This window comes from Homarus americanus, unplaced genomic scaffold (genome assembly GCF_018991925.1).
Source record: "Homarus americanus isolate GMGI-L3 unplaced genomic scaffold, GMGI_Hamer_2.0 scaffold27875, whole genome shotgun sequence".
Classification (NCBI taxonomy): domain Eukaryota; kingdom Metazoa; phylum Arthropoda; class Malacostraca; order Decapoda; family Nephropidae; genus Homarus; species Homarus americanus.
Window position 1 is genome coordinate 510,784 of NW_024733870.1, and position 20,795 is coordinate 531,578.

At 44.8% G+C, this 20,795-nt stretch overlaps 1 protein-coding gene across 1 annotated transcript in view; it reads right to left on the bottom strand.

Moving 5' to 3' along the window:
- Nucleotides 1-18,724, bottom strand: part of LOC121870073 (pro-resilin-like) — a 33,778-nt gene extending 15,054 nt beyond the window's left edge. Inside the window, exon 1 of the mRNA XM_042371841.1 lies at nt 18,481-18,724. Coding sequence (XP_042227775.1) covers nt 18,481-18,495 — 15 coding nt within the window. The 5' untranslated portion in view covers nt 18,496-18,724. The remainder of the gene's footprint in view (nt 1-18,480) is intronic.
- Between the last annotated feature and the right edge of the window lie 2,071 nt (nt 18,725-20,795).

Consider the following 20,795-nt stretch of genomic DNA (forward strand, 5'->3'; position numbering starts at 1 on the left):
CAGTCCATGGGAGGATAGATGGAGGCTGACAATTCCAGGTTTGGGTGAATATAGAGAACGGATATAGCTTACACACGAGGGTGGACTATGCTATAAAGAAGGGAGTGTTATCGGTAAGTAGTGTTAAAAAATGGCCACTTGGAAGAGTTTTAGTTGTGTTAAGGAGATGGTATAGAGGGAGGAGGTGACATAGTGAACATGGGGAGTAGGTTGTCACTTGTCATAACAGGTATTGTACAGAATGACTGGGTGGAAACAGTGACAGTCCTAATATAAAGAGAATGATTACTTAAACTACAGGAGTATTAGATTTCATGGCAACAGTAGGTTTTGTAATGCCAGGTTGATTGAAAATTGAAAAAAGTTGAATGAATCACCTTTAATGAGAAACAAAGAGCATTCGTGGAAGGAAGAGAGAGAGTTAAGATTAAATTTTCGCACCTACGTAGGCTGTGGTGGAGAGAAACTTTCACACACAGGAAGAAAGTGGCTACTACTACCACATTTATGGCTGTAGAGAAAGCGTGTGATAAATGAACAGGTATGAATTTAGGGAAGGTTTGTGTATTTTATGACGTAGATATGGAACTGTTGAAAAGTTATGTCAGTCTGGATGATGTCAAGTATGTGTAAATGTATGTCACTCTTGTATTTGTCATCTTATTTGTTTATTGCCTTTGTGAACGACTAATGAATGGAACGAGGTAGGGGTGAGAAAGGTGTTATATGAGGTTCGATACGACAGAAAATTAACTTGGAAGGAATAGTGTGAGAATCCTGTGTGTGAGTGGGGAAACCATGAGGGAGAATGGGTGGGTGAGTGTGGTAACTGTGAAAGTGAGGGAACAGTAAGTGAGAGGTAGGTGAGGTGAGACATGGCTTGAGGAAGATAATATCCTCTCCTCCAGGGAACGACCACCAGGGATCTCTCTCAACACCTCACTCTGGCAACAATGCACCAGAAATCATTGTCAAGTCGGAGTTAGTTTCTTAGTATTAATATTGTAGACCACACACACACACACACACACACACACACACACACACACACACATATAAGAGTGGAGATATGCTGACTGGTGTGTGTGTGTGTGTGTTGGTCCGTGACTGAGCCAAGGGGTACGTCAGACCGGCGGGTGGTGTGTGTCCGCTCCCTGACCTACCGCAGTCAAGCTCCCCGCCCCGCATTACACGTGTACCGGACATTGTTACAAAGAGAAAGGAAGAGAGAGAGATAAAAAAAAATGAAAGGCCAACTAAGAGAAACAGGTAGAAACTGAGCGACAAAATGAGAGAGGGTGATAGAAAATGCCAGAATCAAAAGAAAGAAAGCGATTGAGAGAAAGACAATGTACCCATGGCACCGTTATACCTGCCAACACCTGTTATACACCCCGACACACACACACACGCTCACAGAGGAAACCCGCTACACCCCGCCAGGCACCTACCTGTCACGTGGCACTTATTAGTATACAGGTGTTGATTCGAAACCAGGAAGTTCGGCTTTAATAATTGATTAAAATATTCACACGTATTATATTAACTTGTCATAACGCCACCTATACCTGGAGGTCTTCTGGCTTTAATATACCACGTGAACATTAAGTTAACCCTAAGTTCCACGTCTGCTTGCGGTTAAGGCTTGTTATTGTTGTTATCGTGGCGACTATTAGTATTACACCTAAACACACTTACATACGGGTGTTCACGACTCTGATTTACGATTTTTTTTGTAAAACACATTTTAAAGTGTCAAGCGATATATTAGAGACAACCCCCCCTCCCCCCCACAGGGCTCCAATCTTCGTATTTACTGTCCGAGGTGATAACCATGACACCCCCAGCTGCGGTGTTTACATGTTCCAGGGCGTGTGTGAGATAAGGGCTTTCACGTAATCACTAAAATGTTCAGGGATTTTATGTATTCGCTGCGACTGTCAGGAAACCTAACCTGACCTAACTATTAACCATGTTCTTTGGTCAGGCTTCATACAGTTCTTCAACGTTACACAATGTTATACATTCGCTCACATGCAGTTAAGGAATTCGTGGTTCCCTTAAAAACAACGATTTCGCGAAATTCCTAAAAATTCTGCGATTTCAAGTAATAGCTAACGGTTGCAGGTACTAAATAAAATTCCTGAATATTTTAGGAATTAGTGAAATCCCAAGTTAGCAGATTCACTGTGTAACATATAAGGTACACACACATATGTGCACACTGAAGACACTTCTTGTTGTGCTGTTGTAAGGCGGGGAGAGTTGTGAAGTGATAAAAAGATGAGTAGTATGCAAGAGCTCCTTTCTCTTCACCTGCAGGAGAGCACAGCTGTGTGGTTTCTCTGAGAGGCGAACATTGCGCAAGCGGAGGAACAGCACAGGTCATGTGAGTTCAGTGTGCCGAAGCCTGGCGCTGAGGAGGCTTGTTGCTGCTGATGGTGCAAGCCTCTTCACCACCAGGTCACGGCGGCGCGACCACTGCTTCCGCTGTGCTATTCATCACTTTGGAGAACGGGAATTATCGTATGGGCACGGCGGCTGTGGCTCTCTCTCGGGAATAACTTCTACCTAGTAATTACAGATTATTATAGGTTACACCCCAGGCCGTAAACAGATTTAGAAAAGGTCATCGCAAAACCGCAGACGTGCGACCATATTAGCGCTTCCATAGTAGTTCGGTGGAGCCAGCTGGTGTGGCGGGGTCAGCAGAGGCCCACTCAAACATATGGTTGATTAACCTTAAAATACTTATAATAAGTCCATCTTAGTCATTGATCATCACAGGGTATTCTGTTGAGGAAACAGTTCTGTGCCCGCATTTACTGCCTCATGTGTCTACGTTTGTTTTTAGGTGCTGTATAGACACATTTGATACTAAGGGTTGCAGAGAAACTATTGTAATATTATTGACACCTGTAACAACTTATGCAAGTAATGGTAAACAGGAACTTTGCCGGGACGGTGTTAGTGTGACAGGTCTGGCGGTCACTGGCTACCCTTGATCTCCCCACACAAATATTCTCTTCTCTTCCTTTCTGGATCAGTGAATGGCTAAATTATCCTAAAAAAACAGGTCTCCCACCAGACCTCACCCTGCTATTTATAGACTCCAGAACTGTGTGCGGGCGCGGGCGCGGACACGCGCTTTTGTGTGTATGTTGTGTGTGTGTGTGGGGCTACACAACCTTGAGGGAGACCCGCCAGCGACCCACTCTCGTGTCCATTCATTTCGCCACTTAAGAACTACCAGGTGTTTTTTTTTTCTGGCCTTCCGTAAGAGCGCTTCATTGATGCGTGGATTATATGTTTCATTCTGTGGTCAAAATCCTCCTGCCTTCCCGGGCAAGGCTATAGGTGTTGACCTTTCTTAAGGCAGAATTCTGACCACTCTCTTTAGTTATGCCCGCAAGAGGACCAGGATCGCCTTGGTGGTAAATTAGCCGCATGATAAATGAAACATCGCCACGCGAACCAGGAAAAGAAACTTGGAAATTCATTTTTATCTTTAGAAACACTGGTTATCATAGACTCACTAGCTGTGTCTTCACTAATGGTTTGTCATTAGTAGTTTAACGTGACACATAATAATTATTGTAGCTGTTATACGCAGAATTATTCTACTGTTGTTACTCCTAGACTACGGACTGCACTACCACCAGTACCTTAGTTCTGCTGCCAGTACCACATGCTCTAGTACTGTTACTAACGTGATTAGCCTGGTACTTGTACTACCACAATTTAACTAAGGTTCCTTTACTACCATGTTCTATGCTGTAACTATTGTCATAAATACTATTACTATCACCATTACATAACTGTCCACAAGGGGATCATTTCTTCGGTTCAAACACCCCCAAGTCAGCCACAGTTATGCCCCCTCTAGTTACTTTATAAATTTTGGCTCCTGGACGCTCTGGTCTGTAAGTCCCAACACGAGGCTATGAACTGATGGTGATGCGCTGTGAGTCTTCGTTTTCGAGAATACTAACCACCTGAGAGAACACTAACCACCTGAGAGAACATTAACCACCTGAGAGAACACTAACCACCTGAGAGAACATTAACCACCTGAAAGAACATTAACCACCTGAAAGAACATTAACCGCCTGAAAGAACATTAACCACCTAAGAGAACGGACATGCAAAAACTATAAAAAGGGAATTTTTATGTAACGTAGGGCAGTTCTTGGTGGGTGTGTACCTTGGAAACCAGACAGGACACTTCCGCTACTCTCTCTCTCTCTCTCTTCCCAAGGACACCACCACCGGAGTCCTGCCCTTCACCGTCAGGCTCCCGCTGTGGCTACTGAAGGAGATGGAGGGGTAGTGGTGGTGCTGGTAGTGAGGGGGGGTTGATGTTGGTAGTGGTGGTTAGTGGTGGTGGTTAGTGGTGGGTGGTAGTGGTGGTAGGGATGATGATAGTGGTGGTGGGTGGTAGTGGTGATAGTAGCGGATGGTGTTGGTAGTGTTAGTGGTGGTGGTAGAATGAATGAAAAAAATGCAATTACCAAGAACAAGAGACAATGAGCACGAAGGAAAGAAAGAAAGAAAGAAGGAAGGAAGGAAGGAATGAAGGAAGGAATGATATAAACAGTGAGATAAAGAGGAAGAGAGAATGGAAAGGGATGTATGATGTAGAGGGAGAGACAAATTGAAGGGAGACAAGGTTAAAATAGTTCAGTGAGAGATAGAGAGATCGAGAAGAGGGAGACATGAGAATTATTGTGAGTGAGAGACAGATATAGAGACAAGAGTGAGAGGACGGTACAGCAGACAAATTGTAACTTAGACTGAGAGACAGGTGGAGAGAAAATGTAGCTTAGAGAAAGTGGTGAAGTCAAAACGTGAGAGATTGAGAGACAAATTGAGGAAGGTTATAAGAGAGAGAGGCGGGGAGGGGGAGGTTGAGAATGAGAGAGAGTGGATGACACGGTTACGGGGAGGGGGAGGGGGTGAGGGGGGGGGGTTGCAGGTAGGGGCAGGAGAATGGTTGGGTGTCCCAGAAAAACTTGTCCCACGCATGGTAGATAGATTCCCTTACTGCCTCAACTCTTTAACATGCGCCTTTGTTGTTGCCTCTGCTACCGTTGTTAGTGCCCATGTCACCCCTGTTTATACCCCTGCCACCCCTGTTATACCCCTGCCACCCCTGTTATACCCCTGCCACCCCTGTTTATACCCCTGCCACCCCTGTTTATACCCCTGCCACTCCTGTTTATACCCCTGCCACCCCTGTTTATGCCTCTGCCACCCCTGTTCTGCCCCTACCACTGCTGCTCTTGTTATTAGTGAACCACCTTATCCACCGTCCAGTTATTATAACAAGAACAACATTCCTTCCTCCCCTGGGGCACCACGCCGGCCGGGTCTCTGACGAACTGGGTGGTATGTAGGGAACCTGGGGGCGGGGCAAGACGGGGCTGGGCGGGGCAAGGTGAGAGACGACAGCTGGGTGTGGAAGGAAAGGATGGATCATCAACGGGGGCTGGGTGGGGTGGGGCAAGACGGGGCTGGGTGGGGTGGGGCAAGACGGGGCTGGGTGTGGAGGGGGCGAGGTGGTGTGTGAGGTGGCAGCCCAAGGAGGAAGTTCTGAAGGATTGGGACTGGGGACATGGCTAGGACGGGGCGGGGCTCGGCAGGGATAAGGACGAGGCTAGAATGAGGACGGGGCGGGGCAAGTTGGGGCAAGGGAAGGTTTTTAGATGGGATGGGGCCAGAGAGGAAGGGTATGGCCATCACAGGTGTGGTGGTGAAGGTTATAGTGGTTCTGATAGTGATGGTTGTGTTGATGGGGGTAGGGGTGTCAATGATGGTGGTGGTGATAGTGATGGTAGTAGTGATAGTGGTAGTGGTGGTGTTAATAGTGGTGGTAGTAGTGGTGTTAATAGTGGTTTTCGTGGTAGTGGTAGTGGTGGTGGCGGGTGTTGTGTTTCACTTTCACCAGGTGGGCGGCGGCCACGTTGCCCACCTTAATGACTTCTCAGAGTCGAGCAACCTGCTGCCTGGTGTGTGTGTGTGTATCTCACTGTTTTCTTCCTCACGTCTCAGAGACCACAAGACACACACCTAATCTACAGCATAATTACATCAGAATATACCCATAAAATTCTCCTTCCTCTCTCAGAAAATATTCGTCTTGAATGTATGGAAAGAGCGTCATCAATCAACTCAGGAGAACGTCAGCTGCTACTGTGGAGTCAAGATCTGTATTCTAAGTTGCGTGTTGACATCTCTCTCTCTCTCTCTAGTGCGTGCCTCTGTATATGACATCGTTATTAATAGTAGAGATAATATGAGAATAATGCTTAAGATGATTGTTATATAACGTAGAGTTTAATATATCCAGGGTGTCTTTATAGTGAGGTTAGGTTATACTGAAGGGCGGTGTGGGAAGAGTCGTGTTATATTTTTATGTTTTTATGTATTTCTTTTTTTTGGGGGGGTGAGTCTTCAGATAACTATATGAATAAATTTTCGTAGTAGTAGTCAGAGTATTATTATTATTAGTAGTAGTAGTAGTAGTCGTAGTAGGTGGCGAAGGTGTGGCTATTGGGGGAGGCTGGAGGCCACGTTTAAGAAAAAAAAAAGTAGTCGTAGTAGTAGTCGTATTAGTAGTAATAAAATGGCGGCGAAGGTATGGCTATAAGGGGAGGATGGAGGCCCATTTATAAAACAAAAAGTAGTAGTAGTAGTAGTAGCTTAAATATTAGGGTAATAAAATGATGGCGAAGGTGTGGCTATAAAGGGAGGTTGAAGGCCACGTTATTAAAAAAGTAGAAGAAGAATCAACAGGTTTCCAAAGTATACACGTGCTTAGATAATGTGTTTTCCATAAGAGTTGGGGCATCTTGTCTGTGAGGAGAATATAAGGAGAGTGAGGAAGGCAAGGTAGTATGGGGTGTTGTGGCATCTTGTCTGCGAGTAGAGTGAGGAAGACAAGACGGTAGGCCAAGGTTGAGTGGCCGCCACCGTGTTTGAATTAAGCGACGCTCACTTTCCCGCCTAATGTTTGGTGATGACTCAGCGTCCCGCGCAATAATATGTCTCACTTCCGTCTTCTACACTGTGCCATATTCCTCCTTCTCTTGTTGTTTACCTCTAAAGACCCGTTAAGATGATAAACCGGAAACTATAATTATATCTGAAAATAACTTTGACATTTGAACGGGAATATTGATCATAGGACACTTACTGAACGTCAGATACGTGCTTTGAGATAATCAGATGCCCAATTTTTGCCGGTATAAAATTCTCGATTTTCCAAAGAACATTTTCCAGGCTGTTCAATGGGGTTTGATGGAATTATTGAGAAAACGCGAAAATATGTCGAGTAAATTATGTATACATTAGAAAATATAGACTGAAGGCAGTAGAATGTTAATGCTGCGTAGTTTCCCTTCACCTTAGGCTACTCGTGACGTGACTGCCTCCTAGTTATAAGTAATTGCGCCACTGTGTAAAATGTACCTGCAGCAAAATATTACCCTACTCTTTAAAACTTTACTTTCACGAGTGGGAATGTCTTAAAAATTTAGAAACATTCACTACAATGACAGACAAACACCGAGGAACTATTGGCTGGGTTAGATATAGTTTATCCTTTGGTGTATGTGAAGGAGCATTGGGTAAACAGTGGGTGTGTCAGGGTTGAGGATAAAGAGGGCGCCGCCGTCTTAGGCTCCGATATCTATTCCACACACACACACACACACACACACGTCTCTACCTCAATGGACTTCTTCGAAACATTCTCAGTAACACCTTAATTAAAATCTCATAGCAAAAAGTATGATAATCGTCTGCATTAACTGGTCAATAATCTATTAGGTAATGACGAAGAATATAGGTCTTACAGGTTAATGTTGTAAAGGCAGAAGTAATGGTTGTTCTTAGGCTGAAAATGCATAGCGAAGTTATGGTAGGTGGTAAACATTGATGCATATTTATTTTAATTTGAGAAAAAGACTTGAAAAATATTATCAGTTTTTTATCACGTATGGACAGAAGCGTGGGTATTCCGCGGACACCAGGAGACTAGACGGTTTTAAATTGGTTGAAGGAAAGAGAAGCACTGGAAATTTATAGAGGGAGGAAAACAAAACACTGTTATCTGTACTTTGGCCATATGTTTAGATATAGAGGGATAATATTAGAGATGTTAATTGATAAACTGAAGTTAAAAGGGAGTGATAGTGACAGCCTAATAACGCTTGGAGTGGTGGGTCCGTGGTCGCCAACCCTCTCACATGATGATTGTACACTCGCACCAAAAAGTATCGGTGCAGGGTGAGATCGACGAGTTCCGAAACGATACGTATACACTGTGATAATATGTCGGGAAGGTTGGTAAGTGTATCCTCATAACCCCCACCCCCCTCCACCTGGTGTTGCTATATGGCTGACAATCAGGGCTGCCAACATACGGCTGGAACAACTCGCCTTTCCCAATACCTATCGGCACTGGTCTCAAATTGTTCACACTACAGTATGCACCGATACTTTTTGTTGCGAGTGTACCTTGGTGAACTGACTGAGAACGAGCAGTAAATGTTAACATGAGGAATACAAATTATTTAATATTACATCCACATAAAAACTGAGGCTTACTTTGAGTACTGAAGTTTGCTGCCATGAACACGGTGATATAATGCTTTCTTCACCACCACAGTCAGCCAGGGAAGTCAACGCGGGGGTGTCTTATGTTACCCATGTTATATAATTCTTAGCCATATAAAAACTCATCAAATTTAACTCATTCATCCAGTTGAGTGTATGTTAGGATGAGCTGGTTAATTTTTATCCTGTTTTTCTGGGGAAGTGACGATTTAGTTTTTCTTACTTTTAAATACTAAATTCCCTGTATACTGTAGTTATCTAAATGTTAGATCAACAGAAGGTAAATTATCGGTAAGTCAGGGGAGCGTAGGTAAATACAGTTGCACCTGGAGAGTTAGTTTAAGCTACAACTTGAGTCCAGTAGGTCACTGCCTCACACACAGGTAGTACCACACTAGCCATCATCAGCGGTGCGTGTACCAGGTCCGGTTTTTACAACAATCGTGTTGTGTTCCCGCTAAGTCATGACCGCCAGTGCGTGAGTCCGGGCGCCGGAAGTCGCAATTCCGTCTCGCTTTCATTTTGCACATGATCACTGCAAGCGATAGAGCGAGCCGACCCTCACCACCCGGGGCGTCCATGAAGGGGAAGGGGAGTTAGAAGAGATGGAGGAGGATCGTGAGTGATGGTCTAAGAGGAGAGAGAGGGGCTGCTGCGGTGAGAGGACGGAGGGAAAGATGGGGTAGTGAGGGAGGTGTCTGGTTAGTGAGAAAGAGAAAGAGTTAGTGAGGGAGTGACTGGGTTAACGAAGGGGGAAGTGGATTAGCGAGAGAAAGAGTGATGCGGTAAAGTTAAGAAGTGTGGTGGTTGACTGAGTGAGAGGTGGGGGAGATATTACACATGTATCCGAGTTTTTCTAACATATTGTACACAGTTTATTTATACACTGCCTGAACCTGTAGGGAAGTGGTGAAATACAGTGGCTACTTTTCCCTACACCTTTCTCTTCACTTTGACACACACACACACACACACACACACACACACACACACACACACACACACACACACACACACACACACACACACACACACACACACACACACACACACACACACACATTTTCCCATTAATAGGTGTCTTTTTCCCCATTTCACAAAACCTATCTTTACAATCATCTCTCCATCACTTCAATGCTCTCCTCCCCCTCACTTCAATGCTCCCCTCCCCCTCACTTCAATGCTCCCCTCTCCCTCACTTCCCCTCGCCCTTCTCTTAATAATCAGATCATTTATTCCTTCCTGTTCTTGGTGTTCTTACACTGTCGAGGAACACATCTTTCTTCCTGTACTGTAAATAAGACACAGTCCGTGATCGACTAACGTGTACTGTACTTGACAAAATGTAAATAAGTTTTAGCTTTTCAATTCCATATTCTTCGTGTGTGTGTGTGTGTGTGTGTGTGTGTGTGTGTGTGTGTGTGTGTGTTTAGAGTGAGTCTTGCCGAAGGTTGTGTGGGTGTAATTTTAACATTGAGGCGCACTGTACACCAAGAGACTTATTATGCATCAAGAGGCGCACTGTACATCAAGAGGCGCACTGTACATCAAGAGGCGCACTGTACATCAAGAGGTGCACTGTGCATCAAGAGGTGCACTGTGGATCAAGAGGTGCACCGTGGATCAAGAGGCGCACTGTGCACCAAGAGACTTATTATGCATCAAGAGGCGCACTGTACATCAAGAGGCGCACTGTGCACCAAGAGACTTATTATGCATCAAGAGGCGCACTGTACATCAAGAGGTGCACTGTGCATCAAGAGGTGCACTGTGGATCAAGAGGTGCACCGTGGATCAAGAGGCGCACTGTGCATCAAGAGGCGCACTGTGCATCAAGAGGCGCACTGTGCATCAAGAGGCGCAATGTGCATCAAGAGGCGCACTGTGCATCAAGAGGTGCACTGTGCATCAAGAGGCGGGCTGTACATCAAGAGGTGCACTGTGCATCAAGAGGCGCACTGTACATCAAGAGGAGGCAGTTGTACCTACGTGTCCGCCACTAATGCCGATAAAATAGTATTATAAAACTAGTTTAGATAATTATAGCAGCCAGCGTTGAAATCACCAGAGAGAGAGAGAGAGAGAGAGAGAGAGAGAGAGAGAGAGACAGAAATTAGGGTGATAGAGAGAAATGGAAGAGAGACAGAGAAAGGTGAACAGACTAAGAAATGAATAGAAAGTGACCCCCAACTCACCCCTCTCCCCCAACTCACCCCTCTCCCCCAACTCACCCCTCCCCCCTTCCCGTCACCTCCCCCCAAGCTCATAACATGACACTTCACCTGGCGATGAAATTAAGCTTGCGAATCACGCTTATTATGCTGTGAAATCGTGGAACATTTGAACACAAAGGTGGTGGCATGATTGATTGTGGTTGTGGTTGGATGGTTGAGGAGGATTGTGGTTGTGGTGGCATGGTTAAGAGTGATTGTGGATATGGTGGCATGGTTGAGGTTGATTGTGGTGGTTGTTGGTATCTGTGGTTGTGGTACCCCAATTAGCCATGGCGGTGGATGTGGTGATTGTGTTGTGAGTGTGGTGAATGTGGTGATTGTGTTGTGAGTGTGGTGAATGTGGTGGTTGTTCACTAGTGTTAACAATTTGTTTCATAGTCGTCACGTCAGATAAGGTCAGTTCATTTAGCCATGTGGTCGAAACTGATACTGATGTCGGGTCAGTCAGTCGGTCAGTCCATTCAGTCGGGCAATTGGTGTCGGGTCAGTCAGTCATATATGTAGTCGGGCCAGGGCATACAAGGGGAAAGTCGGATGTGTGGCAGCTTAGCGTTCGACCACCTTGCCATGGACAACTTTTTTAATTGGTGAAAACTCGAAGCAAAAACTCGACCGGGCTGTTTTACGTAGGCCGGAGTGTGTCTACAGGGGCATTCCACCCTTACCTTGGAGGAGTGACGCAGTGGTATGTTGGCAACAGGCTGTATGGCAAGGCAGGGGAATGACGGGAAAAAATGGCAGCACGTGAAGTTCTAACAATATTAATATGGTAGGGTAGGAGGGGTGGGTTAGTGAACATTATGACAATAGGTGACATGAAATAGGGACTCATATGGCAAGGAGGGTTATGGCAAAGGGGTAGGCATGATATAGGGGGGTATGGAGAGTTTAGAAAGGGGTAGTATGGCAAGGGGTAGCAACAGGTATGGCAGCAGGGGGTAGAGAGCCATGATGTGAGATGCGGGTATGGCAAGGATACGTCTGGCAATGATTGAATGCTGTGGAAATAGAATTATGGCAACGGAGGGAGATGGCAGACGACGAACGCTACAAAATAAGGGAACTTGACAAAAATGCTATACATCAAGCAACATATATGATAACGATTAATATGGCAACGGTGTGTATGACCAAAAGAATATTACGAATGAATAATTATACCATGTAAGAGTATGTATGGCAACAAATGAAGAATAGGCAAAGGAATTAATAGAACTTAGATACAAAGTAAGAAAAATGAGTATGGCAACAGAGGAATATGGCAAGGAGAAAATCAGAGATGACACTAGAATCTCACCTCTATGAAGTCAGTTTTGAAATGTAACATAATGCAGGTTCTGTGTTACCCGCCACCACAACACAATAAATATATTAATGACTTGTCAATACTCTAAGTCCAGTTACAGAAAATACGTAACTTTTTGTATTAGTTAGATTAATTAACACAGTCTGGTAAATTTAAAATACAGAATGGGAAGATCAGTTAAGGGTAAACAATAAAGATATTTTATTGTTTAGTTAAATTTTTTATTATAGTTGTGATTACTGTAAATACAAATAAAATAAATATTATCATCAGGTGTTTTGGATATGCGATCTCGTATCATTTCCAGAGACCGAAAGAAAGGAGAATTATTTGTCACACGATTCCATAACACGATGCGTATTTATGTGGCTGGAACCATGAAGTACATTACTGTTCGACCGGGATAAAAATCACTCAAGATTCAAGAAGTCATAGTAATTTATGAAAAGGTAACGTGAAAGGTGTTATAAATTTCGTTATGTATGAAGATGGAGGAGCGTGTACTGTAAAATATGCAGCTGAACTCACGGAGCTCGTATAGTAGTGAGGCGAGCGAGGGGGGTACGCGAGACCCACCTGACGAAGACCGACACCTCCCAACGTCCAGGGGCAACTATGCTGCTATGTCTACGTCCAGCCTCTCCAGGTACTCTATTATCAAGTCTCGACAACGGGAAAAAGACTAAATTTTGCTTCTTAAAAATGCTTCCTGCTATCCTTGCCAGGCACAGAGAAAATACCAAAGAAAAAAAAGAGGCAGCACTAAACAGGTCTGGCTGGAAGGAACCTGTTGTGTTGGTAAAACTTGATACTCTTTCACCTCACAGCTCCGGGAAACCTCCTCTCCTCCTCCCGCTGTGGCTGAACCTTGTTTCATGCCTCATTTACCAAGCAGTGGCCCCATCATGGTAAATCTATCCAGGAGAATATATAAAGCTGGAATCCTCACTCGGGGAATGTGGGTGGGAGAGGTTGAAGGTGCTGGTAGTGGCTCTCGTCTTCAGTAGGTCCACGCGACGAACCACCTCCGGGCACCCACTACAAAAAACAACAAAAAAACAACAGGGTATGTGTACTAGAAAGTTTATCGCCATTTTTTCTCTCTCTCTCCACTCCAGTCGATGTACTTCGGGAAGAGGACTGACCGGCTGCTTTCAACAACAAAGCAACGCAGACTTTTTTCCCTTCTATAATCGCCAGGGCGATACAATCAGTGCCAGGCAACTAATATTTTAACCAACTGACGCGAGAGAGAAACTAACATGTACTGGCAGGGCGGCCTCCTTCCTGGACACGAGCACCACCGCATCACAAGCCTAGCGCGTATCACTATACAAAAAAAAGAAACCGAAATACACTCTTTAATTTGCAATGACAATAGTAAAAAGAATTCTGATTAAATTTTCTGTTTACATTGTGTTTGTCCTGCGTCATCAACACTCGATTGAAAATAACGTAAAAGTCAACATTGTCTTATTAGAGAAATATACACTGGTAGCTAAACCAATACTGTAAAATTTGAATTAAAAACAATAGTCAAGAATCACGCAAAAGAAAATATTAATTCGTATTTTTACTTATAAATAAAAATAAATATAAAATGATGGTCTTAATATACTGAATTACATTGACCGTGTGGATAAAATGAAAAATTAAATCTTGGAACTTAAAATCAGACGCATTCATTTATCAGGAAAAATAGTTCTGCATTATAATATACAAAACTCACTCCAGGAATTAAACTTTTGTGAAATTCTGATGATTATATATTTTAAAATCTGACCAACTCATTGTTTTACGTTCATTTAGTTTAATAAACCTAATGAAATAATAAAAATAGTTAAGAAGTAACTGGTTATTGATTTTATATTCAGTTGAGAAAAATATTAACGCGTATAAATTGCTAAGGTAATACATTTGTTGCCAACTATTCCTTGTCTATAACTTTTGCATAAATGTGTATATTTTAAGATGTTTAATGTATATATATTATATATAATTCTGTATGATATTGGTGTGTTTAGTCAATTAAAATTTAAAAGGTTTCATGTGTGGTGAGGGAGGGGGAGGTGGTGGGTGGTGTGGGAGGGCCGCGGGCAAGCGAGAGAGCTAGCAAGTGGTGGTGGCCACACGCCTCACACACAGGTCATGTGCACATCAAGAAATATGGCCACACCTCTTCTTGGTGGCTCTCCTCCACGGGTACAAACACGAAAACCAACTTTAATATTCCGTAAATGGAGAGAGAGAGAAGAGAGGGGTAGAATATAATTGAAGGGATAAATGGTATGAATGTCAGTCCCCACGTCATTCATGCCACGTGTCGGTGCTTCATCAAGTGTGAGCTACACATCCTCGTTATTGTGTTCCTTCCTGTACCCCCTCCCCTCCCTCCCTCTCTCACCCACACACAAAGTCCCTCAAGATGCTCACACGTCTTATCGTTTCCTTCTCTGTTATTAACTCTCTCACTTTCTTTTCGTAAATTTTCTTCACACATTTTATATTTTTACCGTGATATTATTTTTTTTACAAGATTTAAGATATACAGTATAGTTTAGACTTAAGAGGTTAATAATGAGTTAGGGTCGACGGTTATGTTGTGTTACTCTCTAAAAGTGAAGGTTGAGGAGGAAGAGGAGGAGGATGGCTGGGGTATCGTCCGCAACATGAGAAAAGCCAGGCAAAAAGTGGCTTAACGCTGGAGACTACCAGTTATTTTCCGCACTGGCGCAGTAGGTCACTAACACAAAAATGCATATAAAAACTGGATTTGTCAACGCGTTTTTTTTCTTCTCGTTTCTTCCTTCACGGCAAACTTTCTTTTTACAGCTCCATTGACGAACCCGGATATGCTTGCCGCCATGGGGGATCGAACCCGGGGTGTCTAACATAACATACTGAACGTCTTGTATATAGCTGATGAAGATTACCACACTAGGCCTATATTGAAAAAAAACTCAGACTAGAACAATATTATACAATTAAACAAGTAAAAAAAATAATCAAATTTTATTTACAACAAACATCACAAAATTCAGGTAAATAGGAAGTAATCATTATACCAAAGTTTATTAATGTCCCACCTTGAGGAAACATGTGTACAGGTGTAGGGGGGGGGTACTGGCCCACCTGTCATGTAACCCTGCCCCCCTCCCAGCCCCCTCCCCCCCCCCATCCCTCTCCCAACCAGTCCCCCTCCTCGCCCCCAACACACACGGGGATCATATGCCCCTCTCTTGTACACAGGTAATGTTGCTTATTTAGACCATGGACGATTGTAGTGGGTAGAGGAGGAAAGAAGTGAAAGGGGGACGAGAAGAAGGAAAGAATTAACAAAAGAAAAGCATAGAAGAAGAGTAAAAGAGAAAGGAGGAAAGGAATAGTTTAGGTGGGGGGGAGGGGGAGGAAGGTATAATTAGATGAAGCAGAGGGAGTGATAGTGAGGGGAAGAAGAAGAGAGAGAAATTTACAGTTGAGGAGAGGGGAAAGGAAGTTGTAAATGAAATGAAAGGGAAGAAGACAGGATGGGAAGGGAACTGGAAGAGAGACACGGGGAAGGGACGTTGACCGTCTCATGGAAGGGTGAGTGGGAGGTCATAACCCACACACACACACACACACACACACACACACACACACACACATTAAACATACATGAACATACAGTATACACACACACACACACACACACACACACACAAGAACAGTACATACATACATACATACACACAAGAGGACACATTAAGAGTATAGCATTGAATTGTACACTAGGATACCTATATAAACTAACACAGTGTAACTTAGGATGTATATAAACTACACCATAGTAACGTGGGAGATGTATATATATATTTACGAGTATTTAAACTATAAACACCAAATAGCAACACAAGTAGGTGATTTCGTCAGCAACCGGGAGACGCCATGTTGGTATTTGTTGACTTTCACGTGTTCAGCTGGTGGTTGTTGCCCCCTCTGTGCCCGCCCCCTTGACTCAGATGGTGGTGATGCCCACTCCTACATCCACCTGTACCCCCCAACACAGCTGGCTCGATCTTGCACCCCCACAACAGCTGGTTCCCTTCTGACCCCCCACACACAGCTGGTTCCATCTTGCCTATCCTACACAGATGATTCCCTCCTGTACCCACACACACAGCTGGTTCCCTCCTGCCCCCACACAGCTGGTTCCTCCCCCACACACCAGCTGATGAGTCACGAGGTTGTTGACCTGTCTAGACGTGTTTTGGGCTGACGAAACAATGTACAGCATAGTGGTTATGTTGACCAAGAAAGTACTGCTCTGTGTGGCTTATAGATGAGGTCAAAACACTCTAGATGACGTTATGCAATCCGTAGATGACGTAAAAAAACTCTAGATGACGTCAAACAAACCTTAGATAACGTCAAACTCTAAATGACGCCAAACAAACTCGATGACGTCCCAAAACTCGATGACGTCACAATCCGTAGATGACGTCAAACAAGCCCCTGATGCGGTCGACCTCATACTATCACACTTGAAGGAAACATCAACAGACTGAGACAAACACACCCACGGGCACTGTTGACGTCGGGGCGAAGGATCAACAACACACACACGGGCACTGTTGACGTCGGGGCGAAGGATCAACAACCAGGCCAGTGTTCTTATATGGCGAGCAACACCTAACATAGCAAGGGGGGGGGAGGTAATATTGGCTTCCTTGAGAGAGAAGGAGGGAAGGAGAGAGGGAGAAAGAGACAGAGAGAGAACGAACAATAGAGGAAGATAGAGCAAGAGGGAGAGAGAGGACCAGGAGGGAAGGAGAGAAAGAGAAAGGGAGGAGGGAGAAAGACAGAGGAGTGAGGGAGAGAGAAACAGAGAGAGAGGGAGGGGTGGGGGGAAGAGGTGTGATATATTTTCTCATCCTTCACGTGTACAGTCATGGCTCAGGTGTTCAGTAAGAAGGAGGTTAACGGGTCACACAGGTATAAGGAGGAGGAGAAGAAGGAGGAGGAGGCACCATGAATCACGGGGACACGGGAGGGAGGAGTATGGTGAACACGTTGTGGATGGAGTCTTGGTGAGGAAACCATGGTGGGTGCCGGATATGACGTCACATGGGTCACCACACACGATAGTAATGACGTCATATATGTTGTGTAGGTTACATCTTTCGTCAACCACTGTAACTTTTATTCTTGTACCTATACTCTTGTACCTACATCTTGTTTACACTTCTATTCCCTCGTACCTTCACTCATGCCGCCATCTCTCCCTAACATGATAAACTGATAGCGAGGATTACTGGTTAGTGTTGAGTATTAACCAGTTGGTAGTCTCTCATGAGTGACCTGTATTAAGTGGATGATAAATATCTCCCAGTAGCCAACACTCAAGAGCGGACTTGTAAACATTGCCAGGTTTGTCCGTGAAGTGTTTGACCAATAGCAGCCATTGTCAACGTTACCGGACTCGAATTTATAGATCTGATCATTAGTTATTGTTATTACCGAGTGCTCAAAGTGTGATGTGTAAATATCTTGGTGATTTTTTACTCCTAGATATCGCTAGAGAACGATACTTAGGTGTAGTTCATAGAGGCAAGGGGCGTGAGAGGTGGTGTACTGTTTAGAACCATTAGTTATTCATAGGTCAATTCTATATACTATCGTGACATGGTTAATGACAGTGTTATCAGGGTGGCATCACTGGCTAAAGCGGCTAATTATATTAATACATTCAGAGGACACAAATTCTACTAATTGGAATATAAACATTGAACACAGATTTTAGTAAGTTTTTCGGTCATATAATCCTTCATGAAGAGGTAGACGATCCAGGAGTGGCGTGGGCGAGTAAAGGGGGCAAGAGAGCATGGTAGAGAGAGAAAGGGCAAGAGAGAAAGCGAGAAAGAAGGTGCAGAGCGGGAGAGAAAGAGAGAGCGAAGGATATTATCCACGAGTGGACGAGGCATGCCCTGGCCTCCACACTTGCCACGAACATATTTTCTTTGGCCAGCCTTCTGCGTCCTCCAACGTCACCACAGCAGCAGAGCCTGACCCCCCGTGGCGGTCTTACGGCACTTGATCAACACTTTCTGGCACTGACTGGCGCCTTCACCACTTAGTCCTGCACTCCATCACGTCTCTTTGTATATCCAACATGTAATAATAACTATTTTGCACGAGAACACTGCGGAAACAACTTCCTTCTTCAGAATCGAGACCAGGCGGAAGTTAGGTCAACGACCGTTGTTGAGATGGGACCGTGGCCCTGAGCACGGCCGGGCCGGGTTGGTAGGCAGCGGGCCAGCTATCATAAACGTTACTTACCTTGAGTAAAGTCATGGCGGCGGCAGGCGCGTCCGTAGCGTGGCGGCCGTCACAGTTATATTCTTCAGGTGTATAACAACGACGACGACGTTGGCGGCGTAGGAATGGTTGGCTTGGGAGACAAGGGGCTAGTGTTCCAGGAGCGTCCACTGGGAGATGCGGCCGCGGCGGCTGCAGAGGACTGATAACGAGAGCCGGGGCGCTCGCCGGGGCCTCACACCGATGCCACTCTCGAGAAAGTAAAAGTCGGTCGGACAGTGCCTGGTTCGGTGGGCGGGAGGGAGGGGTAGAAAGATGAGGGGGTGGGGGAATGGGGTAGAAAGAAAAGGGAGGGAGGGGTTGAGGAACGCGCCGGGACTTTCAACCACGGCCAAACCAGGGGGTCATATGTTATTCCTCCTCCTCAACCATGTGCCAGTCGCAACAGTGAATATCGGCAGCTGTACACGAGGCCGCCCTCTGTATATTGTATACAGGAGTTTTTACCTCAGTGTGCGGGAGGCAGGAATGTGCCCATCACCCTATCTTTGGTGCCCCGCCTCGTGTTGTGCCCCTCTCTCACGCCACTCTCACTGACATACCCCACTCACTCACTACTGCCCCACCTCCTCTTGACTCCACTCTCCCACCTCTCACTCTTGTATCTTTCACTCATTTCTCACTCCATCATCTCATTCTTTCATTTATCAATATATTGTCCTTTAGCACACCTCTAATTAATCCAACGTGCAAGACAGCTGATTGGTCGATACACTCCAGTTGTCACGTGGTTTTTTATTTTAGCCAATCAACAAGCCTGATGTATTTTGTGTTATTTTACCGTAGCCAATCAAAAGGTCGTGTTGTTTTTAGCCAATCAACAGAACAGGTGTATTATTGTAACCAATCTGTAGGATCGGTGTATTTTTTTTTAGCCAATCAACAGAGCCAATCATTATATTAGTGTTTTATTACATTTATTCGTTGTGAATTGTCTGCATACATCTCATTATAATAAATAGTTAATTCTTATCAGGCTGATATATATATATATATATATATATATATATATATATATATATATATATATATATATATATATATATATATATATATATATAATATTACTACGATTAGAAACTGGTTATTTAGTACTTTTTATTTTTATTTATAATTATATTTTTGTTTATCCTGATGCAATTAACAAAAATGCATTAGTAACCTCTGCGAAATTTAATTATACATATTGGATTGTGAAAAAGGAGGTGTGTGTGTGTGTGTGTGTGTGTGTATGTGTGTGTGTGTGTAACTACATGAGTCTTTAAGAATTCGGATGGTGATATACCCCGGGGGCACACAGGTGACTTACCCCGGGGGCACACAGGTGACTTACCCCGGGGGCACACAGGTGACTTACCCCGGGGGCACACAGGTGACTTGCACACAGGTGACTTAGGTGACTTACTTTAAGCAACTTCTGACTTCCTTAGCACACAGGTGGGGGCACACAGGTGACTTACCCCGGGGGCACACAGGTGACTTGGGGGGCACACAGGTGACTTACCCCGGGGCACACAGGTGACTTACCCCGGGGGCACACAGGTGGGGGCACACAGGTGACTTACCCCGGGACACACAGGTGACTTGACAGGTGACCCCCACAGGTGACCCCGGGACACACAGGTGACCCCGGGACACACAGGTGACTTACCACACAGGTGACACACAGGTGACTTACCCTGGACACACAGGTGACTTACCCGGACACACAGGTGGCAGGGGCACACAGGTACCCCGGGGGCACACAGGTGACTTACCCCTGGGGCACACAGGTGACTTACCCCGGGACACACAGGTGACTTACCCCGGGACACACAGGTGACTTACCCCGGGACACACAGGTGACTTACCCCGGGGCACACAGGTGACTTACCCCGGGGGCACACAGGTGACTTACCCCTGGGGCACACAGGTGACTTACCCCGGGACAGTCATCACTTAATAAACGCAACAACAACAACTTTCAAACTGGTAGTAGACTAATAGTAACCTGGTAGTGGACTGATAATGGACTGGTATTGAACTGGCAGTAAACCGGTAGTGGTCTGGTATTTAACTGGTAATGACTGGTAGTGGACTGGTACTGAACTGATACTGAAATGGTATTGAACTGGTAGTGAACTGGTATTGGAGTGATAACAGAGAAGACCCGGTACATCTGATACACTCGAACATTATCAGTGGTCAAGAATACCGCATCTTGGTTGAATTCAATATCCAGCTGAAAAAAAACTGGACCGCTCGAGACAAGACGCTCAAGTAGTGTACCCAGACAA